This window comes from Sorex araneus, chromosome X (genome assembly GCF_027595985.1).
Source record: "Sorex araneus isolate mSorAra2 chromosome X, mSorAra2.pri, whole genome shotgun sequence".
Taxonomy (NCBI): domain Eukaryota; kingdom Metazoa; phylum Chordata; class Mammalia; order Eulipotyphla; family Soricidae; genus Sorex; species Sorex araneus.
The window spans coordinates 321,171,418-321,191,295 of NC_073313.1; the positions used below are offsets into that span (position 1 = coordinate 321,171,418).

At 35.1% G+C, this 19,878-nt stretch overlaps 1 protein-coding gene across 1 annotated transcript in view; it reads left to right on the plus strand.

Annotated features, from left to right (window-relative positions):
- VRK2 (VRK serine/threonine kinase 2) overlaps positions 1–19,878 on the plus strand; it is a 92,944-nt gene that overhangs the window by 40,083 nt on the left and 32,983 nt on the right. The window contains exons 8-9 of the mRNA XM_055121746.1: positions 9,781–9,913; positions 18,554–18,674. Of these exons, the coding sequence (XP_054977721.1) occupies positions 9,781–9,913; positions 18,554–18,674 (254 nt within the window). The remainder of the gene's footprint in view (positions 1–9,780; positions 9,914–18,553; positions 18,675–19,878) is intronic.

Below are 19,878 nucleotides of genomic sequence, written 5' to 3' on the forward strand. Positions count from 1 at the left end.
GCCCAATCTGATTTTTGATTCCTTGACAAACAAGACAGCATCCCTGATTCTTGACCATCAACGGAGGTCGGAATTCCGGATTCATTCTCTCACTTGAGTGAAACATGATACTCCAAGCATAGCTTTTTAGATTCCTCTTTGGGATACCTGAATAGTGTCTCATCCTGTTTGCATAGGGCCCAGGTCTCTGAGGCATATGTTAGTGCAGGAAGAATGGTGGAATCGAAAAGATGTGCCAGAGCCAGAGGCAGATTCTTTAGGAGTTTGGGTCTGACCTTGTCTGGACCAGGTGCTGTACGAGTCTTTACTGACAAAATGGCATGCCAGATTTCGGAAGAGAGGATGTTGGGAATGACATATTCATCCTGTGGAATTTGGTATGTGAGCAGGTGGATGTTGCTGTCGAAGAGATCCGGTAGAAATCATGAATAATCCTCTCAATTGCCCTTCTGGAAGATGTGATAGATCCATCAGGACCACGGAGGGCAGTCATCTTGGTCTTATAGTTGGTGAAGGACATGCTAGCGTTGCAAATACTTTTCCTGGTTTCTGCCGCATTGGCAAACACTGCTGCTCTTCTCTCTTTAAGGTCTTCTTTTATTGCTTCTCTGAACAGCTTTGCGAGCTTGGACGTTAGCTTGTGGTTGTCTGAGGCTCGTGCCAAACCACGTTGGTGAATGAGCTTAAGAGTTTCTGAAGACAGGTGTCTGTTTGTGGCTTTCCCACTACACATTCCTCCTGGAGTCATGGAGGTGCTGAACCAGTTGATCGTATTTCTCATCGATGCTGTCAATGATGGCATCTTCCCATGTTGCTGCAATAGTGCCAAAGAGCTCCCAGTTGGTGGTCATTCTGGGAGTTTTCTTCTTAAACTTAAACTTTGCAGACCTTTCTTCCCACTCTGTAAAGTAGAATTTTGCACGAAGTAGACAGTGGTCTGATCCCGTTTGGAATTTTGGGACAACAGCGACATCGATCAGGCAAAACCTTCAATTGAATATGATGTGGTTAATTTCATTGTGGAACTGTCCACCGGGAGACTCCCATGTCCAACATTTAGATTTGGCCTTCTGGAACTGTGAGTTACCATGGATGGTCTTGGTTAGACATGATGAACTCAGACAGTTTCTTACCCTGTTTGTTCCATTCTAGGCCATGAGACCCAATGTGGAGTTCTTTGGCAATCTTCCCGGTCCTATGTTGGCATGAAAATCACCAACAATGATCTTGTAGAAAGTGTGGTCTTCTTTATAGAACTTCTCCAGCTCCATGTAGAAGTTCTCAATTTCTTCTTCATCATAGTTGGATGTTGGTGCGTAGATGACGAAGATAGAAACTGCCAGCAGTGAGCCACATCTATTCAAGCTGTAATCTTTCAATTTGGGTTGTTAGGCATTCCAATGAATCAACGCTTATGGCCAAATTCATGTTGACAAGGACACCAACGCCACCGATGCCTCTGTTGTCGCATGTTCCGAGGAACAGTTCTTCTCCAGTGTTGAAAATGGCGTGATGTGATCGATGCCTTCTCGTTTTGGTCAGACCAATGATGTACTTGATCTTCTGCGCTTGCACCATCAGTTCCTCGATGAATGTTTTTGATATCAGCGTATGTGCATTGGAAGTATAGGCAGTCATTTTAGTCTGTCTTCCTTTTACCAGTCTAGTTCGTCCCTGAGATTTTATCAGCCTCTCCTTTCTCATTCTTCTTAACGCTGCCATATTGGGAGCTCTTTCGGTGTCAGGTGGATGAGGCCCATTGTTGTTAACTGTTTTTGGCATATCAAATATGCCACAGGTAGTTTGCCAGGCTCTGCTGTGTGGGTGGGGTACTCTCGGTAGCTTGCCGTGCTCTCTGAGAGGCATGGAGTCTTTTAGGGTGGCCCCAGTCGCCCTTACAGATGTTCCCATAGTTCACACCACATTTGAAACCCATCAAATATGGTGCGAAAATTATGGAAGATAGGTATTTAGTGTCTTATCTGTGTCCGGAAAGTGTCCTGGAGCGTGGCGGTGGCGGTTTAGTGGAGGTAGTGGAGGTCTGCCTGTGAGGTATATATCTGGCTTCGGTAGGGTGGGTCGTCTGGGTTTATCCCTGGGGCAGGGTGCCAGAGATTGGAGGAGGCAGACAGAATGTTTCCGGGTCTCCTTGAGCCTGGAGTCCAAGTTCGAAAAGTTCTGCTTTATCTAGTTCTGTGGAGCTTCACTTATGCATGAGGTTCGGCCCAAGTGATATAAACATGTAAAAAAATTTAAATTTTTTTAATTGGATAATTTAAAATTTGGAATTTTTGTACTGGAAAAATATAAAATCAGGACCTGCATTGTGTTCCCACTGTAAGCAATGTTTTACCCAAACATTTTAACTTAACAAAATTTGATAAATCGACAGACCTTCAAATTATACCTATATACATATATAAAATCCTTGCTTTAATGTCATATTTGCATGGGGCCTACACTTGTATCCATTCATTTAAACTCAAGCTTTGTGACCTAGACCAGTTGTTTAGAAACTGGGAAATTTAGCTTCTATGTAAAATGAAACCTGGCTATGTAAATTCCTACATGGCTGGGTGATTGCTTGGATTCAATGAAATAATTTGTGAAAGGTACTTTGCCTTGATGATATAGCACATAATGTTTCAAGTGTTACTCCTTTTCTCCTTGTAGTCTTGTTTGAAAGTTCTCAGCGTAGCATAGTTATAGCAAAATTCTAGGGCCTGTGTATCTACTAAATTAGTTCAATAGAAACTAACTTTCAACTAAGTTGAGTCAAAGTAATTTGTTAGCATTCTGATTATTTGGCACAGATTATTGACTTTACTTCCTTTTACTTTAAATCTCTTTTTACTAGATACAGTCACTCTTGCTTTTTCAGTAGTGACCCATAATTTATTTCTTTAAAGCTTTAAATAAATTGATAATAGTAGAACATTTTTGACAATTTTAGAACATACAACTAAATCTTACAGAATTTCTACAAAAATAATTTTTGAACTACATGTTATTCTAGCAGATAAAAATCCACTGTTCAATTATATAGAAGGGTGAGAATATACACTTTTTTTTGGGTGGGTGGGAGTCAGTGACCACTTATGATTATTTGAATTCTTCCAGCAGATCTTTACTAAGACCACCAATTATATACTCAGCATCACAGAACTGAATATTTAAGGTATATATTAACAGATCTGAAAGGAGAAATGCAATATAGTAATGCCCAACTTTGAACAATGACTTCAGTACCCAAATTTGAACAATGAATAGATCATCTGGACAGAAAATCAATCAGGAAACATTGTACTCAGCTACAGAAGATGTACTTAGCAGATATATTCAAAGCATTCCAACTAACAGCAACTGAATACACGCTCTCAGTTGCACATGGGATTTTCTCCAGATAGATCATACATTATATCACAGAGCAAATTTAATAAACTTAAAAAATACTTATATATTAAGTATATTTATTACCACAATAATATAAAACTAGAAAATGGGAAATTTTATAAATAATTAGAAATAGAGTATTATGCCATCAGACAGCTAATGCAGTAAGGAAGAAAAAGAAAGAAAATTATGCATGTATTTTTAAAATTTTTAGGCTAGGGATGTGACATGGTGCAAAAACACATGTCTTACATCTTTGAAAACTTCCCCCCCCCCAGCACCACAAAAGCAGCAAAAAGTTAAAATGTCCTTTGAGTTAAATGAAAATGGAAACACAACATACCAACACTTAAAGGTGCAGCAAAAGCAGTCTAAAGAGAATTTTATAATGATAAATATTTGTATAATAAAAGAAATTGAACAACCTAACCTTATACCTTAGGCAACTAGAAAAAGAAAATAATGAGTGCAAAGTTAGAAGGGAAAAAATAGGAATTTTAGAATAGAAATGATATAGAAACCATCAATAGTGAAGATTAATGGTCAACTTTTTGCTTGTCTTTGGACTGCACCTGATGATACTTAGGTCTTTATTACTTCTTTCTTTGTGCTCAGAGACCACTCTCGGGGATCAGAGTTGGTGTTGTGGATTGAACCCAGGTTAGCTTTATGGAAAGCAAGTGTCTTGCCTGCTATACTATCTCTCTGGGCTAACAACTTAAGAGAAAAAATTGACAAACCTTTAATTAGAATGACAAATAAAACTCAGAAATGAAAGAGGAAATAAAATTTATAAATGGAATTAATCATAAATTTTGAGCAGTTATTTACCAATATATTAAATTGCCTACAAGACCAGCACAAATCATTAGAAATATAGGACCTTACCAAGATTGAATCATAAAAAGAGAGAAAATCTATTTGGACCGGTGTTACTTAGAAGTAATCAAAATTTGTCCAGGGACAAATAGCTTCATTGGTGAATTTTAACAAATATTTAAAGATTTAATATCAATACTTTAAAAACTCTTACCAAAAAATACAAGAGGAGGCAATGATTCCAGGCTTATTAAGTGGTACGAAAACCATATAGAGATATTATCACTGTCACTGTCATCCGGTTGTTCATCGATTGTTCGAGCGGGCACCAGTAACGTTTCTCAATGAGAGACGTTATAGCTACTGTTTTTGGCATATCCAGTATGCACAGGTAGCTTGCCAGGCTCTGCTGTGTGGGCTCCATACTCTCGGTAGCTTGTCAGTCTCTCCGAGAGGGGCGGAGGAATCGAACACAGGTTGGCTGCATGAAAGGCGAACGCCCAACCGCTGTGCTATCGCTCCAATCCATAGAGATATTATAAAAGAAAAAAATTATAGAGCATTATTATTGATGATTGTGGATGCAGAGATCCTTAAAATATTAGCAGTGAACTTCAACAATACATTAAAGCATCATACACCACAATCCATTGGGATTTATCCTGTGGATGTAAGAATGATTTGATATTTGCAAATTAGTCACTGTGATAAGCTTCATTAGCAAAATGAAGAATCAGCATCATATGATGGTCAGTAGATGTAGGAAAAGAATTTGGCAGCATTCATTTGTTCATCTTAAATTTGATCAAAATAGAAGGAACATTTCTCATCATAATAGTTTTGATGAGCTTATAGCCAGTACAGTACTCAGTATCAGAAATCATGCTTATTCTTCATATTCAGCAGTGAAAAGCGGAAGGTTTTTTTCTCTGTGAAAAGGAACATGATAAAGGGTCTTCACTCTTCTTACCCTTTGTTTTATTATACTATAATAAATAGCCAGAGCAATTAGGTAAGAAAAAGAATTAAAAGATACGCAAATCAGAAAAGAGGCATTGAAATCTATTAAGATTTCAATCATATAAAGGCAAGGGGGGTGGGCCACAGCTTGGAAGCCAATCTCATTTGCTCTTGGAAGAGTCAGGTGGGATGGAGAAGAGACCACTAAGTAAATGATGATTAGAGGGGTCACTCGGGATGGTAGATGCTTGCTGAAAGTAGGCTGTAGCCCAAACATGATGATGACTGCTTAGTGCCTACGTTGTAAACCATAACACCAAAAGGAGAGAGAGTAAGACGGCCTATGTCTGCCACAGAGGCAGGGGGTCAGAAGGGGTTGTGGTGTGGGAAGGACACTGGAAACATTGGTGGTGGGAAATGGGCACTGGTGGAGGGATGGGTACTTGAACATTGTTTGACTGAAATGTAATCACAAAACTTTGGAAGCCTGTAACTGTATATCATGATGACCCGTTAAAATAAAAAACAAATTTAAAAATAATTAAAAAAAAAGATTTCAATCATAATTCTCCCAGAAATAGGAAAGCATCCCTAAAAGTTATATGGAACTACAAAGGTCCTGGCTAGTAAAAACAGTTTTTTAAGATAGGAAAAAAGAATCTGGAGTAACATACTTGTTTGAAACTATATTTTATAGCTTTAGTATTCAAATGTTATGGTATTGGAATAAAAAGACAAGTAAGTGAAAAAACACAAATACTATGGTATTGGCATACAAATGAATGAAGCAATAAGGAACTTGGAAATAATCCCATATGTATGTATTCGATTTATGTATGTAGTACCCTGAGCACTGATCCAGGACTAAGCCATGAACACTGCTGGGTGTAGCCTAACCCTCCCTCCCCATAAATTGTGTGTGTGTGCGTGTGTGTGTGTGTGTGAAGTTTAATAAAGCAGAACAACACTTAATTGTAAAAAAAGGACCTGGATAAACATTTATCCAAAGAAACCATTTAAAGACCAACAGTTAAATTAGAATTGACTTAACTGTACTTAATTATCAGAGAAACACAAAAAACAGAGGGAGATATCACTTAGGATGGCTGATGGCAAGAAGAATAGATTAATTAAGATGGAGAGAATGTGGGGGAAAATGGTCATGGTGGGAGTGTTAACTATGAGAGACATTATATAAAACAATATACAAGTTCTTCAAGAAATTAAAACTTCAATATCATTCAGCCATTCCATGTCTGGGTAGATATCCAGGGGAAATTATCATCTTAAAGATTTATCCTTATTCTTGGAATCATTACAGCATTAGCCGATACTGCAAGGAAAACATGTAACCTAATGTCTATTGACAGAAAAATGGATAATGAAAATGTGCTCCCTATGTAAATTATATATCCTGCCAAGCATTGTGTGTAGTGAATTAGTCCAGACAGAAAAAGCAAATATAGTACGGTGTCTTTAGCATTTGCAATCTAAAAATGAAGTGGAACTTAAGAGAAGTAGAATGGTATCATGTGAGTATGAGATATGGTAAAAAATGGATTAAAAGGTGCAAAGGTTCAAATATAAGGCCTAAGGATCTAATGTATAATTTGGTGACTATAGTTGAGAGTACTCTTTCATAACTGAAATTTCCTAAGAGGATAGAACATGAGTATTCTCAGTAAGACTCCAAAGAGTATTTCTGGCTGTATTGCATGGCACCTAGTACTGTCTGTGAGTCATTTTTTTCTTTCTTTTTTAATTTATTTTTTATTTTTAAATATTTTTTATTAAGACACTGCGATTCAGGGGCTACATACCATTTCTGTGTTCCCAAGTTGCTCCTTTGGGGCCATGTGGTTCAGGGCTCACCCAGGGCTCTTGCATACAAACAAGCCTTTAACTTATTCTCCTGGCCTCCTCTTCTTCCTGAAAACTAATTAGTCATTTTTAATTTTTTGTTTGGGGCCATGTACATTAGTGCTCAGAGAGTCTTCCTTTGTGCTCTGGGATCACTCCTGGTGATACCATATATGGCTACCATATATGGCCCGGGGATTGATCTGGGATAGGGTGTATGCAAGGCAAATGTTCTACATGCTGTCCTATCTGATGTAATTACTGTTTTCAGCCTGCCCGGTCAGTAGCAAATTGGATACCGAAAGTCTAGGAATTGGCCAGCACTGGCTCAGCATGTTTAGGTCTGTTTTTGCAGTCGAGCTATAATTAATTCAACCACTAATTATGATAAGAGCTGATAGGGCTCTATCAGCTTTAACTACTCCATTTTAGAAATCTCAAAATGATTTCAGGAAGAAATTATTGTTCTAGCTACTTAATTTTATTTTATTTTTTATTATACCATTTACTGTTATTATAGTATATTTTTACTCTCACTGTCATCCTGTTGCTCATAGATTTGCTCAGGCAGACACCAGTAATGTCTCCATTTTGAGACTTGTTATTACCGTTTTTGGCATATCGAATACACCACAGGCAGCTTGCAAAGACTCTGCTGGGCGGGCGGGATATTCTCCATAGCTTGCGGAACTCTCTAAGAGGGACGAAAGAAACCGAACCCTGGTCGGCCGCTTGCAAGGCAAATGCCCTACCTGCTGTGCTATCGCTCCATTTTAAAAATGTAATATACTGTAATCTACTTAGTATTTAAAATGTTGGGCTAGAAAGAATGTATCCTAAGGGGTAAGGCACTTGGTGTGCATGCAGTCTATCCTGGAACCCTTTGGTCCCCTGAGCACTGTAGACAGTGATTCCCCAAACACAGCCAGAAGTATCCCCCAAACACCCCTGTATGTGGCTCCTCCCTGCAAACTTTTGATGTTATCAATATGTACATCTTCAGATCATTCGTTTTGTGAAGAAAAGTCTATTTAATATTCTTGGAATAAAGACAAGATGCATCATCATCTTGTCTTTATTCATCAGGAGTGAAATCACGAGCCCAGTTATCTCTCTTATCTAGAAAACTGCTTAGGGCACAGAGACCAGTAACTTCTGGGGCCATGCTGGAAAACAGCATTAATGGACTGGACAAGGCTTCTTAAACTTTTTCCACTGTGACCCCTTTTGCCTAAGAATTTTTTAAGGAACTCCAGGCATATAGAGTATAACATGCATGAACAGATAAAATTTATTGATAATGAATCATAAAAACCCTTATTTTCAAACATTTTAAAATGTGACCACAAGATTGGATAGATACCAGTAGCTTAAGAAGTTAGGGGCTAGAGAAACAACACTTTAATATGATGTTTTTCAGATACTCTCACAAGCTGTGTCCTTCACCAAACGAAATGATCTTGGTTGAATGAAATAATTTTTGAACTTTTTTTGGTTTTGTTTTGCTTTTTGGTTCACACCAGCGATGCTCAGGAGTTACTCCTGGCTCTGCACTCAGGAATTACTCCTGGTGGTGCTTGGGGGACCATATGGTATGCCAGGGATCAAACCCAGGTCAGCCACGTGCAAGGCAAATACCCTACCCACTATACCATCGCTCCGGTCCAATTTTTGAACTTTAAAGATTCAAAATATCTCCTTCTTAAGCTTACCCAAAACAAACTCTAAGGAAATGAAAATGTCTATAGACATTATCTTTTTAATCAGAAATTGTATTACAGTAGTCTTGAAATTACAGTTTGAATTGTTTCCTCTGTTATGTAAAATTTCTAAAAATTTAGGGAGTTTGTTAATTTTAAAGAAATCCATGTCAAACACAATTTTACAACATAAACTACTTTGGCAGTGTATTAGAGCGTGACAGCATATATTTTGGAATGAGTATATTCTGACTACATCTCACACTGGAAGTCTAGATATGAAAGTTCCTGTTCGGTGTGTGCTTTATCTATAAAATTGCTTCATATCTCCCACCCCTTTTTTTCCACTCTCTTCAAACATAATATGGAAAAAAACTTTGCTTGATCTGCTATGTGAATTTATATTGTTTAGAGACCCTGCTTGCAATTCTGGCTGACTTATAAAGATAACAGTGATGATATGGATCGATTTGAAAGGTCAAAGGTGCTACATTGATGCTCTGTTCTAAAATACAGACAAAATGATGATGTTTGGGGTGCTTTTTGTTTTGCTTTTTTGAATCGTTACCTCTTACTGTCTCCACTATTTTTATACTTTATGTTAATAGAGACTTCTTTAACATTAGGTTTATACTTTTACACTTTACGCTTGTTACTCTGCCTACCTGAAATAATTTTAAGTTATAGGGTGGAGTTACAGGAAAAGGCAGAGAGTATCATAAGCCTTATACATACAGATGAAAAGACACATTTTGTTTTATAATGTCTATGTATGCCCACCTATAGTGAAGGGAATTTAGCAGCAAAATAAAAAAGATTGAAAACTTTAAGTCCACTCAGGAAAAAAAAAATGCCTATGAAACAGTAAGGATTTAAGTTAGAAAGTTACTTCTTATGGCTCCCAATTGTATATAATTTATCCTAAGGAACCATTTGGTTTAATAAAAAGAGGCTGTTCTTAACCTATCTGTTTAGTAAGAACTTAATTATAAAGGTTATGTTTTCAGAGGACAAAAGCATTATTCATTTGTCTATTCATGTCTTCCAGGTTTATCTTGCAGATTATGGACTTTCCTACAGATACTGTCCCAATGGGAACCACAAACAGTATCAGGAAAATCCTAGAAAAGGTCATAATGGGACAATAGAGTTTACCAGCTTGGATGCCCATAAGGGAGTTGGTAAGGTTTTTCCATTTTTAATGTTTATTTCAGAAGAATGACTAAAGAATAATAAGAGGAGCAACCTTTGCATGTTAGCTAGTAGAAGGACAGCACTGGTGAGATTTTTATCAAAAGTAGTGAATTCTTGTATGCCAAGAACATTTCTTCAAATAGGAAAAGGAAATGTAGACAATGACACGTGAGAAAGGAACAGAAGGCTGTCAACTAAGAAAAGCTTGATGCTCATTTTAGGTAGAGAATTCCTAGATTGTATAGTTTAAACCCAATGGTCAGCAATTGCATTTTTATGGTGCACAGACTTATCACAAATTGGTAAATGTGCATTTGTGACAAATTATTCCTGCTTTTAATTTTTCCTTTACCAGAGCTTTAGAAGAAACTATCAACAGCCAGGTAATTTTTCTGAAACTATAAAGTGTTAACTTGTGGAAATCTCTACTAGTCGCCTTTCATATATCTTACTTATTTAAACTCACTTTGATGGTATTGGAAACACATTTGCAGGTAAATTACATACATAGTCCTTTTATTGGATATTGATTGTACTGCCTTGCATTCCAAGGCAGACTTAATTCAACAATTCCCTAATTAGTTAAAGTCATAACCTATGTCTTGTATTCATTTACCATTAATTAAACCTTAGCTGTTTATTACACTGCAGTCTAAATCCAATAGCCGACCCAGAAAGCCATGGAAAAGGAAGTAGGAGGTCAATATTGAAAATATATGGTGCAGAGTCCCACTGATGGTTGCTTTGTTCATAATCAATATGGTCAATGCAACTGTACTTTCTTAGTTGCTCTGTCAGCAAGACAAAAAGTCAATTCTAATGTTTTGCTAGTGAAAAAAATAGTGATTATTGAAAAACTTTTGCTCTCAAAATTATATTCTTTATAAACTTTGTTTATTAAAGTATTTCCAAATCTGTTAAACCATACAGATTTTTTTTACAGCTTTGAAAGGACTACATTTTCACTAAAAGACAATTAGACATTTGCACTTGTTAATGGCTGTTGAACTGTTACCCTAAACTGATACTTTCTAACGAGTTTTAGTTGGTGCAAACTGTATATTATTGCCTCTTCTATTAAAAGGACCATTGACCATGTAATGGAGAGGGTCTTGATCATTTTGCAGAGCAATTAAAATCCACACTAGTTTTAAGGTAGGCCAAATAAAAAAGTGATGCAAATATGTTATTTATATGTTTTGCTTTCATAAAAGTCATAGATAACATTTTCTCAAATAAAAATTAGTTTCAATATTCCCAGCCAGAATGAAAGAAACCACTTCATCTATTTTTTTTCCAGGATGGTTTGGTTATAAGAGTAATGCTCACACAGAAATTTAGCAATATTGTGTAATTTTTATCATTTATGTTATTAATGAATCAGTGAGCATTTAAGGATATAAATGGGAAAGCTTTAATGAAATTAAGAATTACAAAAGCTAAATCCTCACTGATAGTGGTTTTCCATTTTCCACTTTAAGGTTCTTTGTTCTAATTAAACTTTGTTGTTCACTTTTATGAGATTTATTGTTATGAAAAATTATCAGATACCTTTTTTTACATATTTTAAAAATAATAATTTTTAAAGATGAATGTATTTTTAGGTAGTGCTATAACTGGAAATTGATCAAACATTGATTCAGTTATGTTAGTAATGATATTATCTTATGTTTGGGCCACTCATTTCTACTGCTTTAATAATAATTCAATCTTGCTATGACTAAAATAGTTGAGCAATCACTATGATTGTGCAGTGGGATATAGAGTTTGTTATATGTTGACTTAGTGAAAGATCAGACTAAGAGAATTGTGAAGATCCATTATAAATAGTCTATAATTTAGGAGATTGATATTATTCTGCTAGCTTCATACACTATTTGAACATGTTTTTATTCTGTTGTTCACGGAGATGTTTTTTCCTTCTTAGTAGTACATGTTTATGAGTTGGATATATTTTACCATGCCAGGTCTTTGGGGAGAGGATAAACTGAGAATTATGTTAAAAGTATATTATTTCCTTGTGAGAACAATGCAATAGAAAATCTAATTAGAATGTCTTGGTATTTGGTAGCAAATTATATGTAGGAGTAAATATTCATTTTTATCATGTTTCATAGCATTTATATAAAAGGTGAATTATTTTAAATAGGATTTAAACATCTTGAATATCTATGTATACAACTGTATATACATGTGTTTATATATACATATGCATCATACACATATTAAAACCTGTGAATATACATACAGGTACAATTATATATATGTATTTATATTTATATGGGACCCTAAGCACCTTGAGAGATCCCCGAGCACAAAGTCAATAGTAAGCCCTGAGCAAATACAGGTGTAGCACCAAACCACCTAAAATTAATAAAAATAAAGGAATTTTTATATCTAAAATGTTTGAATACTGTTCATTCTTAATATTTTGCATTTAATTTCAAAAAGAAAACATTTCCTTTTTGGATTTTACCAGAAATGATATCTTTTAATGATATCTAGGAGGCACAATAAACAGGGTTATAAATCCTGTGGGTAAATGCAGAAGGTCAGATTCATAAATGTTCATGTGCTGACTTTTAATACCATCACTATATAGTTTAATATCGGAAAAAATCTTTTCTATAGCAATCCAGCTATGAGATCAAATACTGGGAAAGATTTTGAGAAAGATAATGCAAAGGAAGACAAAGTAGGTTAAGTAGGATACAATCTCTAGCTGTTAAATTATCAGTGTTTGGTCAGATATAGAGAAATATTCAGACTTTAATGTAAAACTGGCTTTCTAATTAACTACTTAACATAGATGGTTAACTGCTTAGACTATCTGATCAGATTTTTCAGTTAGTTTTTTGTAGTGCTTTTTCAGAAACCAAAGGTGATTTTCACTTTCCTGTGGATTAGTTGAGTTTTTAATGATAAAGTAGCTTTCATTATGTTCCAATCAACAGTTTAACCTAAGAATTTTCTAGTTCAATTTCATCTAACAGGAAAGTAGCTAAATATGAATAACTATAGAGAGATGGATGGATAGGTGCACAGATGGTTGACTAGATAGATAACTATTTTTGGAACTGTTGTATATCTATATATTTGCGTTTTTTTTTGGGGGGGGGGATTGCAATTATTCTTCCAAAGTCAATTCTCTTAAGTGACCTAAAGGTATTTTCTGAGTGACTGAAGTGCTTCATTTAGTGTAAAATTAGAGTGATACACGTTCGGTTTATTTCTTCTAGGGCTAATTTTTATTCTTCATAAAAACTAACATGTATAAACATTGACATATTTTTGGCTTGGTTGCCTGATAATTAATGAGAATTATATCTGTGTCAAATATACTATTTTAAAATTTGTTACATTCTTAGTAATGCTAAAAAGCAATCTTTGGATCAATGTGTGGTATGGATTTTTGTAGATTTTTCTACTCACTGAGGCATGCAGTCAATACCTAATTTCTCTAGAGATATACTGCGTTTAACATATTGAGCTTTTTAAAATACTTTAAACCTGTGCATTGAGTGTATAATACCTGTTTTAATTTGATATCATTGATGACCATAAAATATATTTTAATTGCATTTTAAATGTTCATTTGTTTGTGAAATATATTCAGTATTGAGACATACTGCATTTTTTATGTTTGACATTGCTCTAGTATATGAAATCCAAGTCATGTTATTTCTATTTCTTGCATGACTTCATTTCACTCTGATATAGAACTTCAACTTAAAGAATACATATGAAATAAGCTGATAGTATGTTTCATACTATAAAACTTGGGAAGTGACATGGTTTATACAATATTAGTTTTATTACACAGAAATTTAAAAAGGGAACCCATTCATCAGTTGTGGTAAGATATTGAGGTAAACCTTGAAGTTTTCAATTAACTGTTGAATCTGTTAGTATTTCATAAAAACATACTGTTGATATTTTTAGATGTACTTTAGTGCTATAAGAAGTCGTGTATATGGGGCTGGAGCGATAGCACAGCGGGTAGGGCGTTTGCCTTGCACGAGGCAGACCCGGGTTTGATCCCCGGCATCCCATATGGTCCCCCAAGCACTGCCAGGCGTAATTCCTGAGTGCAAAGCCAGGAGTAACCCCTGAGCATCGCTGGGTGTGACCCAAAAAAAGCAAAAAAAAAAAAAAGTTGTGTATAATTAAACGATAATGGGACACAATTCTTTCTATATGGCATAACCTGATTTTTGACATTAGATGTAACTTTTAAAGTTTCAACATGCTTTTGAAATACTTTATTGCATTAAAAAGATACATACCCCAAGTGTAAGATACTTTTGCCTTGTTTAATGATATTTTACCCTAAGCCTTACACAGAAGGTTTTTACAAAACCTAAAGCTTTGAACTTAAATTTTAAAATGTGCTTTGGAAAGATAGCACAGCGGGTAGGGTGTTTGCCTTGCCCGTGACCGACCTGGGTTTGATTCCTCCATCCCTCTTGGAGAGCCCAGAAGCTACTGAGAGTATCCCGCCTGCACGGCAGAGCCTGGCAAGCTACCTGTGGCATATTTGATATGCCAACAACAGTAACAGCAGGTCTCACAATGTTACTGGTGCCTGCTCCAGCAAATAGATGAACAAGGGGATGTCGGTGACAGTGCTACTTTAGAAAAGGAAACTTAGGAATCAAGAGAGAGTACTGCAGTAATGGTGCTTGCCCTGTATATGGCTGACGCAGGTTTGATCCCTGGAACCCCACATGGACCCCCTGAGCACCATCAGGAATGACTTCTGTGCACAGAGCCAGGAGTAAGCCCTGAGCACTACAGGTGTGGCCCAGAACCAAATAAGCAAACACTGTCTGCACTGTAGCACTGTCGTCCCATAGTAAATATAATGGGTGTCATTTGAATGCTGTTAAAACTAACAATGTTGAGGTAAAATGATTTTTAATTGAGTATGGGCTTTGGATTCTGACGGATCTGGATTCAACTGAGATTTTGTTGATTTTTGCTCTATTTTATAGAGCAAGTTCTTCAAGCTTTCTGCAGCTGTGTTCAATGTAGTTAATAATTCTCATATTGTACTGATAACCATTAAATGTGATCATATCAAATAGAGTGCCTAGCATAATTGTATCTCTATAAATCACGATATATATTTTTTGGTTTTGGTGGGAGGGGTTCACATCTGGTGGTGCTCGGGGTTTACCCCTGGCTATATGCTAAGGGATCATTCCTGGGGACATGTGATGCTGGGGATCAAACTTGGGTTCCCTGCAGGCAGAGCAAGCTGCCTACCCACTGTACTATCATTTTGGTCCTGAAATCACTTTGTTTTAATTTTGGCATGTATGTCTAGTGTCAGCTTTTCTGGGATATGCAAGTGACCCCCATTTGATCTCAGCATCACATATGATCCCAACTACTGCCGGGTATAATCCCTGAGCAACTAACTAGCCAGGAGTAAGCCCTGCGGTCTGCTGACTGTGACCCAATAATTCTTCCCCCAGCCTCTCCAAATGGGGAAAAAGTCATACTATGCCTTTTTCTTGTTGTTTACTCTTGGCAATAATTCATAACTTAACAACATTGTGTTATTAAAAGCTTTTTAAGCTTTCAAGATCCATTTACATTGTTCCATACTGTCACTGTCATCCAGTTGCTCATCGATTTGCTCGAGCGGGCACCAGTAAGTCTCAGTGTGAGACTGGTTGTTACTATTTTTGACATATCGAATACTCCACGGGTAGCTTGCCAGGCTCTGCCATGCGGGTGAGATACTCCTGGTAGCTTGCCAGGCTCTCTAAGAGAGGCAGAGGAATTGAACCTTGGTTGGCCGCTTGTGAGGTGAACGCCCTACCCGCTGCACTATCGTTCCAGCCCTGTTCCATACTAATAAGTTGAAAAAAATCAGATTCTAATTTATATTTTGAAACTAACTTTGGAGTGTTTGAGAAAAAGTATTAATGATTACTAAATGCTACATTTCTGCACAGTAAAATTTGGTACTCTAAGAAGTTAACATGAAAATATAATAATTATGTTACTTATTAAATATAATTAAGGAACTGCATGTATTATGATAAATTATAATCAATATATTTCAGGTTTCAAATTATAAGAGATTTTAGGGATCTGGTTTTTAGCCATACCTGATAGGGTAAGACAGAAAAAATCCTCTTCAATTATGGTTGACTTTTATTTTTTCAGCACTTTGTTTTTCAAATATAGAGGAAATGACAAAGAAAAATATGTAGTAAATAAAAACATTTAATTTTCAGATTTAAAAATTATTTTCATTTTCAGCACCTATCTTTTGATGATATATTTTCAAGCCAGTGAAAGATATGGCTAATTCTTCGTGTTACTTAACATAAACATATGCTATAATAAGCTAGAATATTTTTAGTTAATTAAGCAATTCTTAAAATTTCACTTTGTTTGGATGATGGGAATAAAATATAATCAATGATAGAGTCCAAGATTTTGTTACTAAAATACATTAAATTTTTCCATTTGTTCTCTGGAAGGAAATTTCTAGTAAAATTAACTTCTTAGAAGAATTTTTAATGCTTTTATCTAAGTAATGGTGGAAAAACTTTTTTAAAATCAAAAAAGTTTTGATCAGACTTTTTAAAATCAAAAATTTTTTTGATTTTAAAAATATTTTATCTGTAGAACTCAGTAGAATCTGTAGCTGAAATGTATACCTAATTGTTATTATTAACGTATAGTGAAAGAAAATAAGTACAGTATTATAAATATAATGTACTTTAACTAGATAAGAAAAGCTATAAGAGTGAAGAAAAGTGATGTCACCAAGGGTAATTTTAACTGAAGACTAGTTTATGAATGATTGGCTTCAGAAATCTAAATGATTTGTCATTATTTACAGCTTATTGTCAATTCTTCAGTTGAAGGGTTGGGCATATAGATGGGAAGAGTAATTTTATTTAATTCTTATTATTTTTTCTTGAGAGTCCTGTTATACATAGCCTGTGTTGTCCAAACAGGTGTCAGAATTTCATTTTTCAAAAATTAGAGGATGTGAATTTTTAAAAGTAATGGTAATAGGAATTGCCTTAATGGAAAGGGGACTTATGAACACATCTGTACAAATGGAACCATTCCATTATTAATGGGAGATTTATTACTGAAAAAAATTACTACGCAATAGTGTGGTAGAGATTGTGTTTTTTCTTTTAATAGGAGAGCCAAGTCTTGCATTAGAACATTGTTCAAACTTGTGCAGAAAGTAAATGGTACCCTTGGGACTCTAGCATTGTGCTAGATTGAAGTCTTTAATACTCCAATACTCTAATAGCTATTAAGATAGGGTATGTGCAAAAGCTAATCTTGTCTTCTTTTATAATAACATATATGGTAACCAAATGTTGCTATGATGTGCTAGCAGCATTGTTTTTAGTAGATGATTTTTTAAATTAAAAACTAAGTTTACTTATTGACCTTTCAGAGTTTATTTAATGTAAGATAATACAATAAGTTTCTGTTTATAGCAGATTTAATAGACATATATTGCATTTAGGAGATTAAACATCCCTTTATAGATGAACATTCAAATAATGGTAGAAATTTTAAATGCCTGCCTATGGTTTTATAATTTTGAATAGTAATAAAATGAATTTATTTGGGGGCTTTATTAATGTCTATTACTTTTAGTGATTTGTTAGTAAGTTTTAGTTATATTTGACATTTTTTAAAAATTTTTATTTTCCATGATGGGAAATACGGTGTTTAAAAATAAAATTACAAAAATAAAATTACAAATAAATTGTAGCATTTCATAGCTTGATATTAATGATATTTGTAGTAGTCTCTAGATATCATTTTTCACTTTTTTTTACATAAAAAGTCATCTTGTATTAAAGTCTGAAAGCCACTGGCTTCAATGCCTAGACCTTTTTTATTTCTGCCCCTATACCTTTATCTTTATTTTTTTATCAGAATCTAGGACTATAATTTCAATTTTGTTTTTAATATATGTGACAATAGTATTTGTAAAACTTTAGACATGTTGTAAGCTCCCCCAAAGTAGGTTTATATTATTTTGTACGTCCATGTATTTGAAAAATCTTGAGCAAGACCTGGTTTTAATACTGCACACTAGATGGCAGTTTTGTCATATTCTTCCAATTTCACATATTGCTCTAATGCTACTAGTGTTAGTGGAACAGGAAAGGCCATCAATGTTTAGTCTGCACTCAAAGGCTCTCTGCATGACCAATACAGACCCCATGGACTTCCTGGAACATATGTTAGCAATTTAGCTGCAGACATTTATTTCTTTGTTTTACTGCCTGGCTCTTTGAGAAAGTGTTGGTGCCAGGTTATGGGTTGTCTGGATCATGTCAGAGGCCATGGAGATCAAGTTCATGTGACAGGCCAGACTAAGGAAGGATGAAGTTGGAGGAGGTGAAAAGATTGACCCTTACTTTCAACAGCAACAAGTCATTACCTGTCTGTGGACTGGGGCCAAATCCTGGGCGTTTTAAGTTTTATTCCAGCTGAACAAACAAAACACACTACCCGTTTGGGTTTTTTTTCAGATTTCATCAATAATAGTTCATTCAAAAATTTCAATTTCTCAAAATTTGCTTATTCCTCATCTTGTTTTCCTTTAATGCTTTCTCTTATAGCCCTGTCCAGACGTAGTGACCTTGAAATCCTTGGCTACTGCCTGCTGCGATGGTTCTGTGGGAAACTGCCTTGGGAACGGAACCTGAAGGACCCCATGGCTGTCCAGACTGCTAAAACAAAGTAGAGTTTCAAATATTCTATCATATACTGCAATTGATCTGAAGGGAGCTAATATCAGAGATTACCATCCTCCCAATATGATAGCAAAGCATATTCCTTTAATATGAAAAATGTCTTTTTAAAAACAAAGCAGTTAACAGACATAAAATCCATTAAAATAGCACATATGAAATCATATGTCCACAAGTTGCAATACATAATGTGAATTAAAATACTTGTTTCTTTACATGTTGTTTTCTAAAATTAAGGTATTATGTGGTCGAATTTTTATATCTGCATTTTATAAATATGTGGAAGGGGTCTAAGTTTGATGTGATTGATATTAACTGTGCAAAGCAGTAAGGGGAAATGGACAAATAGAACTTATGTATTACCAGTGAGAACAACATGTCTCTTTCTTAATCTGGTGTCTTGGAGAGAATATGCTGTGCTTTTTAAGGAAAAAACAAAACATATGAAAAATATGTGGTCACTTATATGAGATAATATTGTGGCCATAAATTTTTTTTTAATATTCTGCACTTCATATTTGTCACTTAAAATCTGTTATCAAAAGAATTAAATTACATTTCACTAAGAACAGAATGTATTAGTATTTTACTCTTTCTTACTGACCAGACTTAAAAAAAAGTCAATTGTGCAACATTTTTGTTAGATACCAAGGCATGTTCAACAGTAGCTCCAGAGACTTGAAAATTGCAATTAAAAAAGGGAACTATGTTTCAAGTGGAACAAATCACAAAAAAAGTTTATTAAAGGGGAAGCTGATTCACAGACTCAGTCTTCTAATTCAGTGTAATGTTAGCTCTTACTAAAGAAGACTATGCTACAGCATAATGATTTTGTATGTAAATACTGGCACATATTAGAATCATGATTATCCTACTCTCTTTCCCACAGATAACAAAGATATATGTCAATATTAATCTATATTAACAGTTAAATAACTATAGTATCTGATATATCCATAGTAACCTTAATGGAATGTGTTTTTCAGTATGTAGGTGGGTCAACGCAAAATTTAGTAATGGGCAACATATATATTGTCTCGGTATCCAGTTTTCTAACTCAGTTTACCTAATTTTGAATAGTGTAGTTTTAAAACTAGTATCTTAATTCTAACGATGATATGTTAAGACATAATTTGTTTTAGTATTGTCAATATGCATGTATGTAGCAATGCATTCACTGCATGTAACTATAT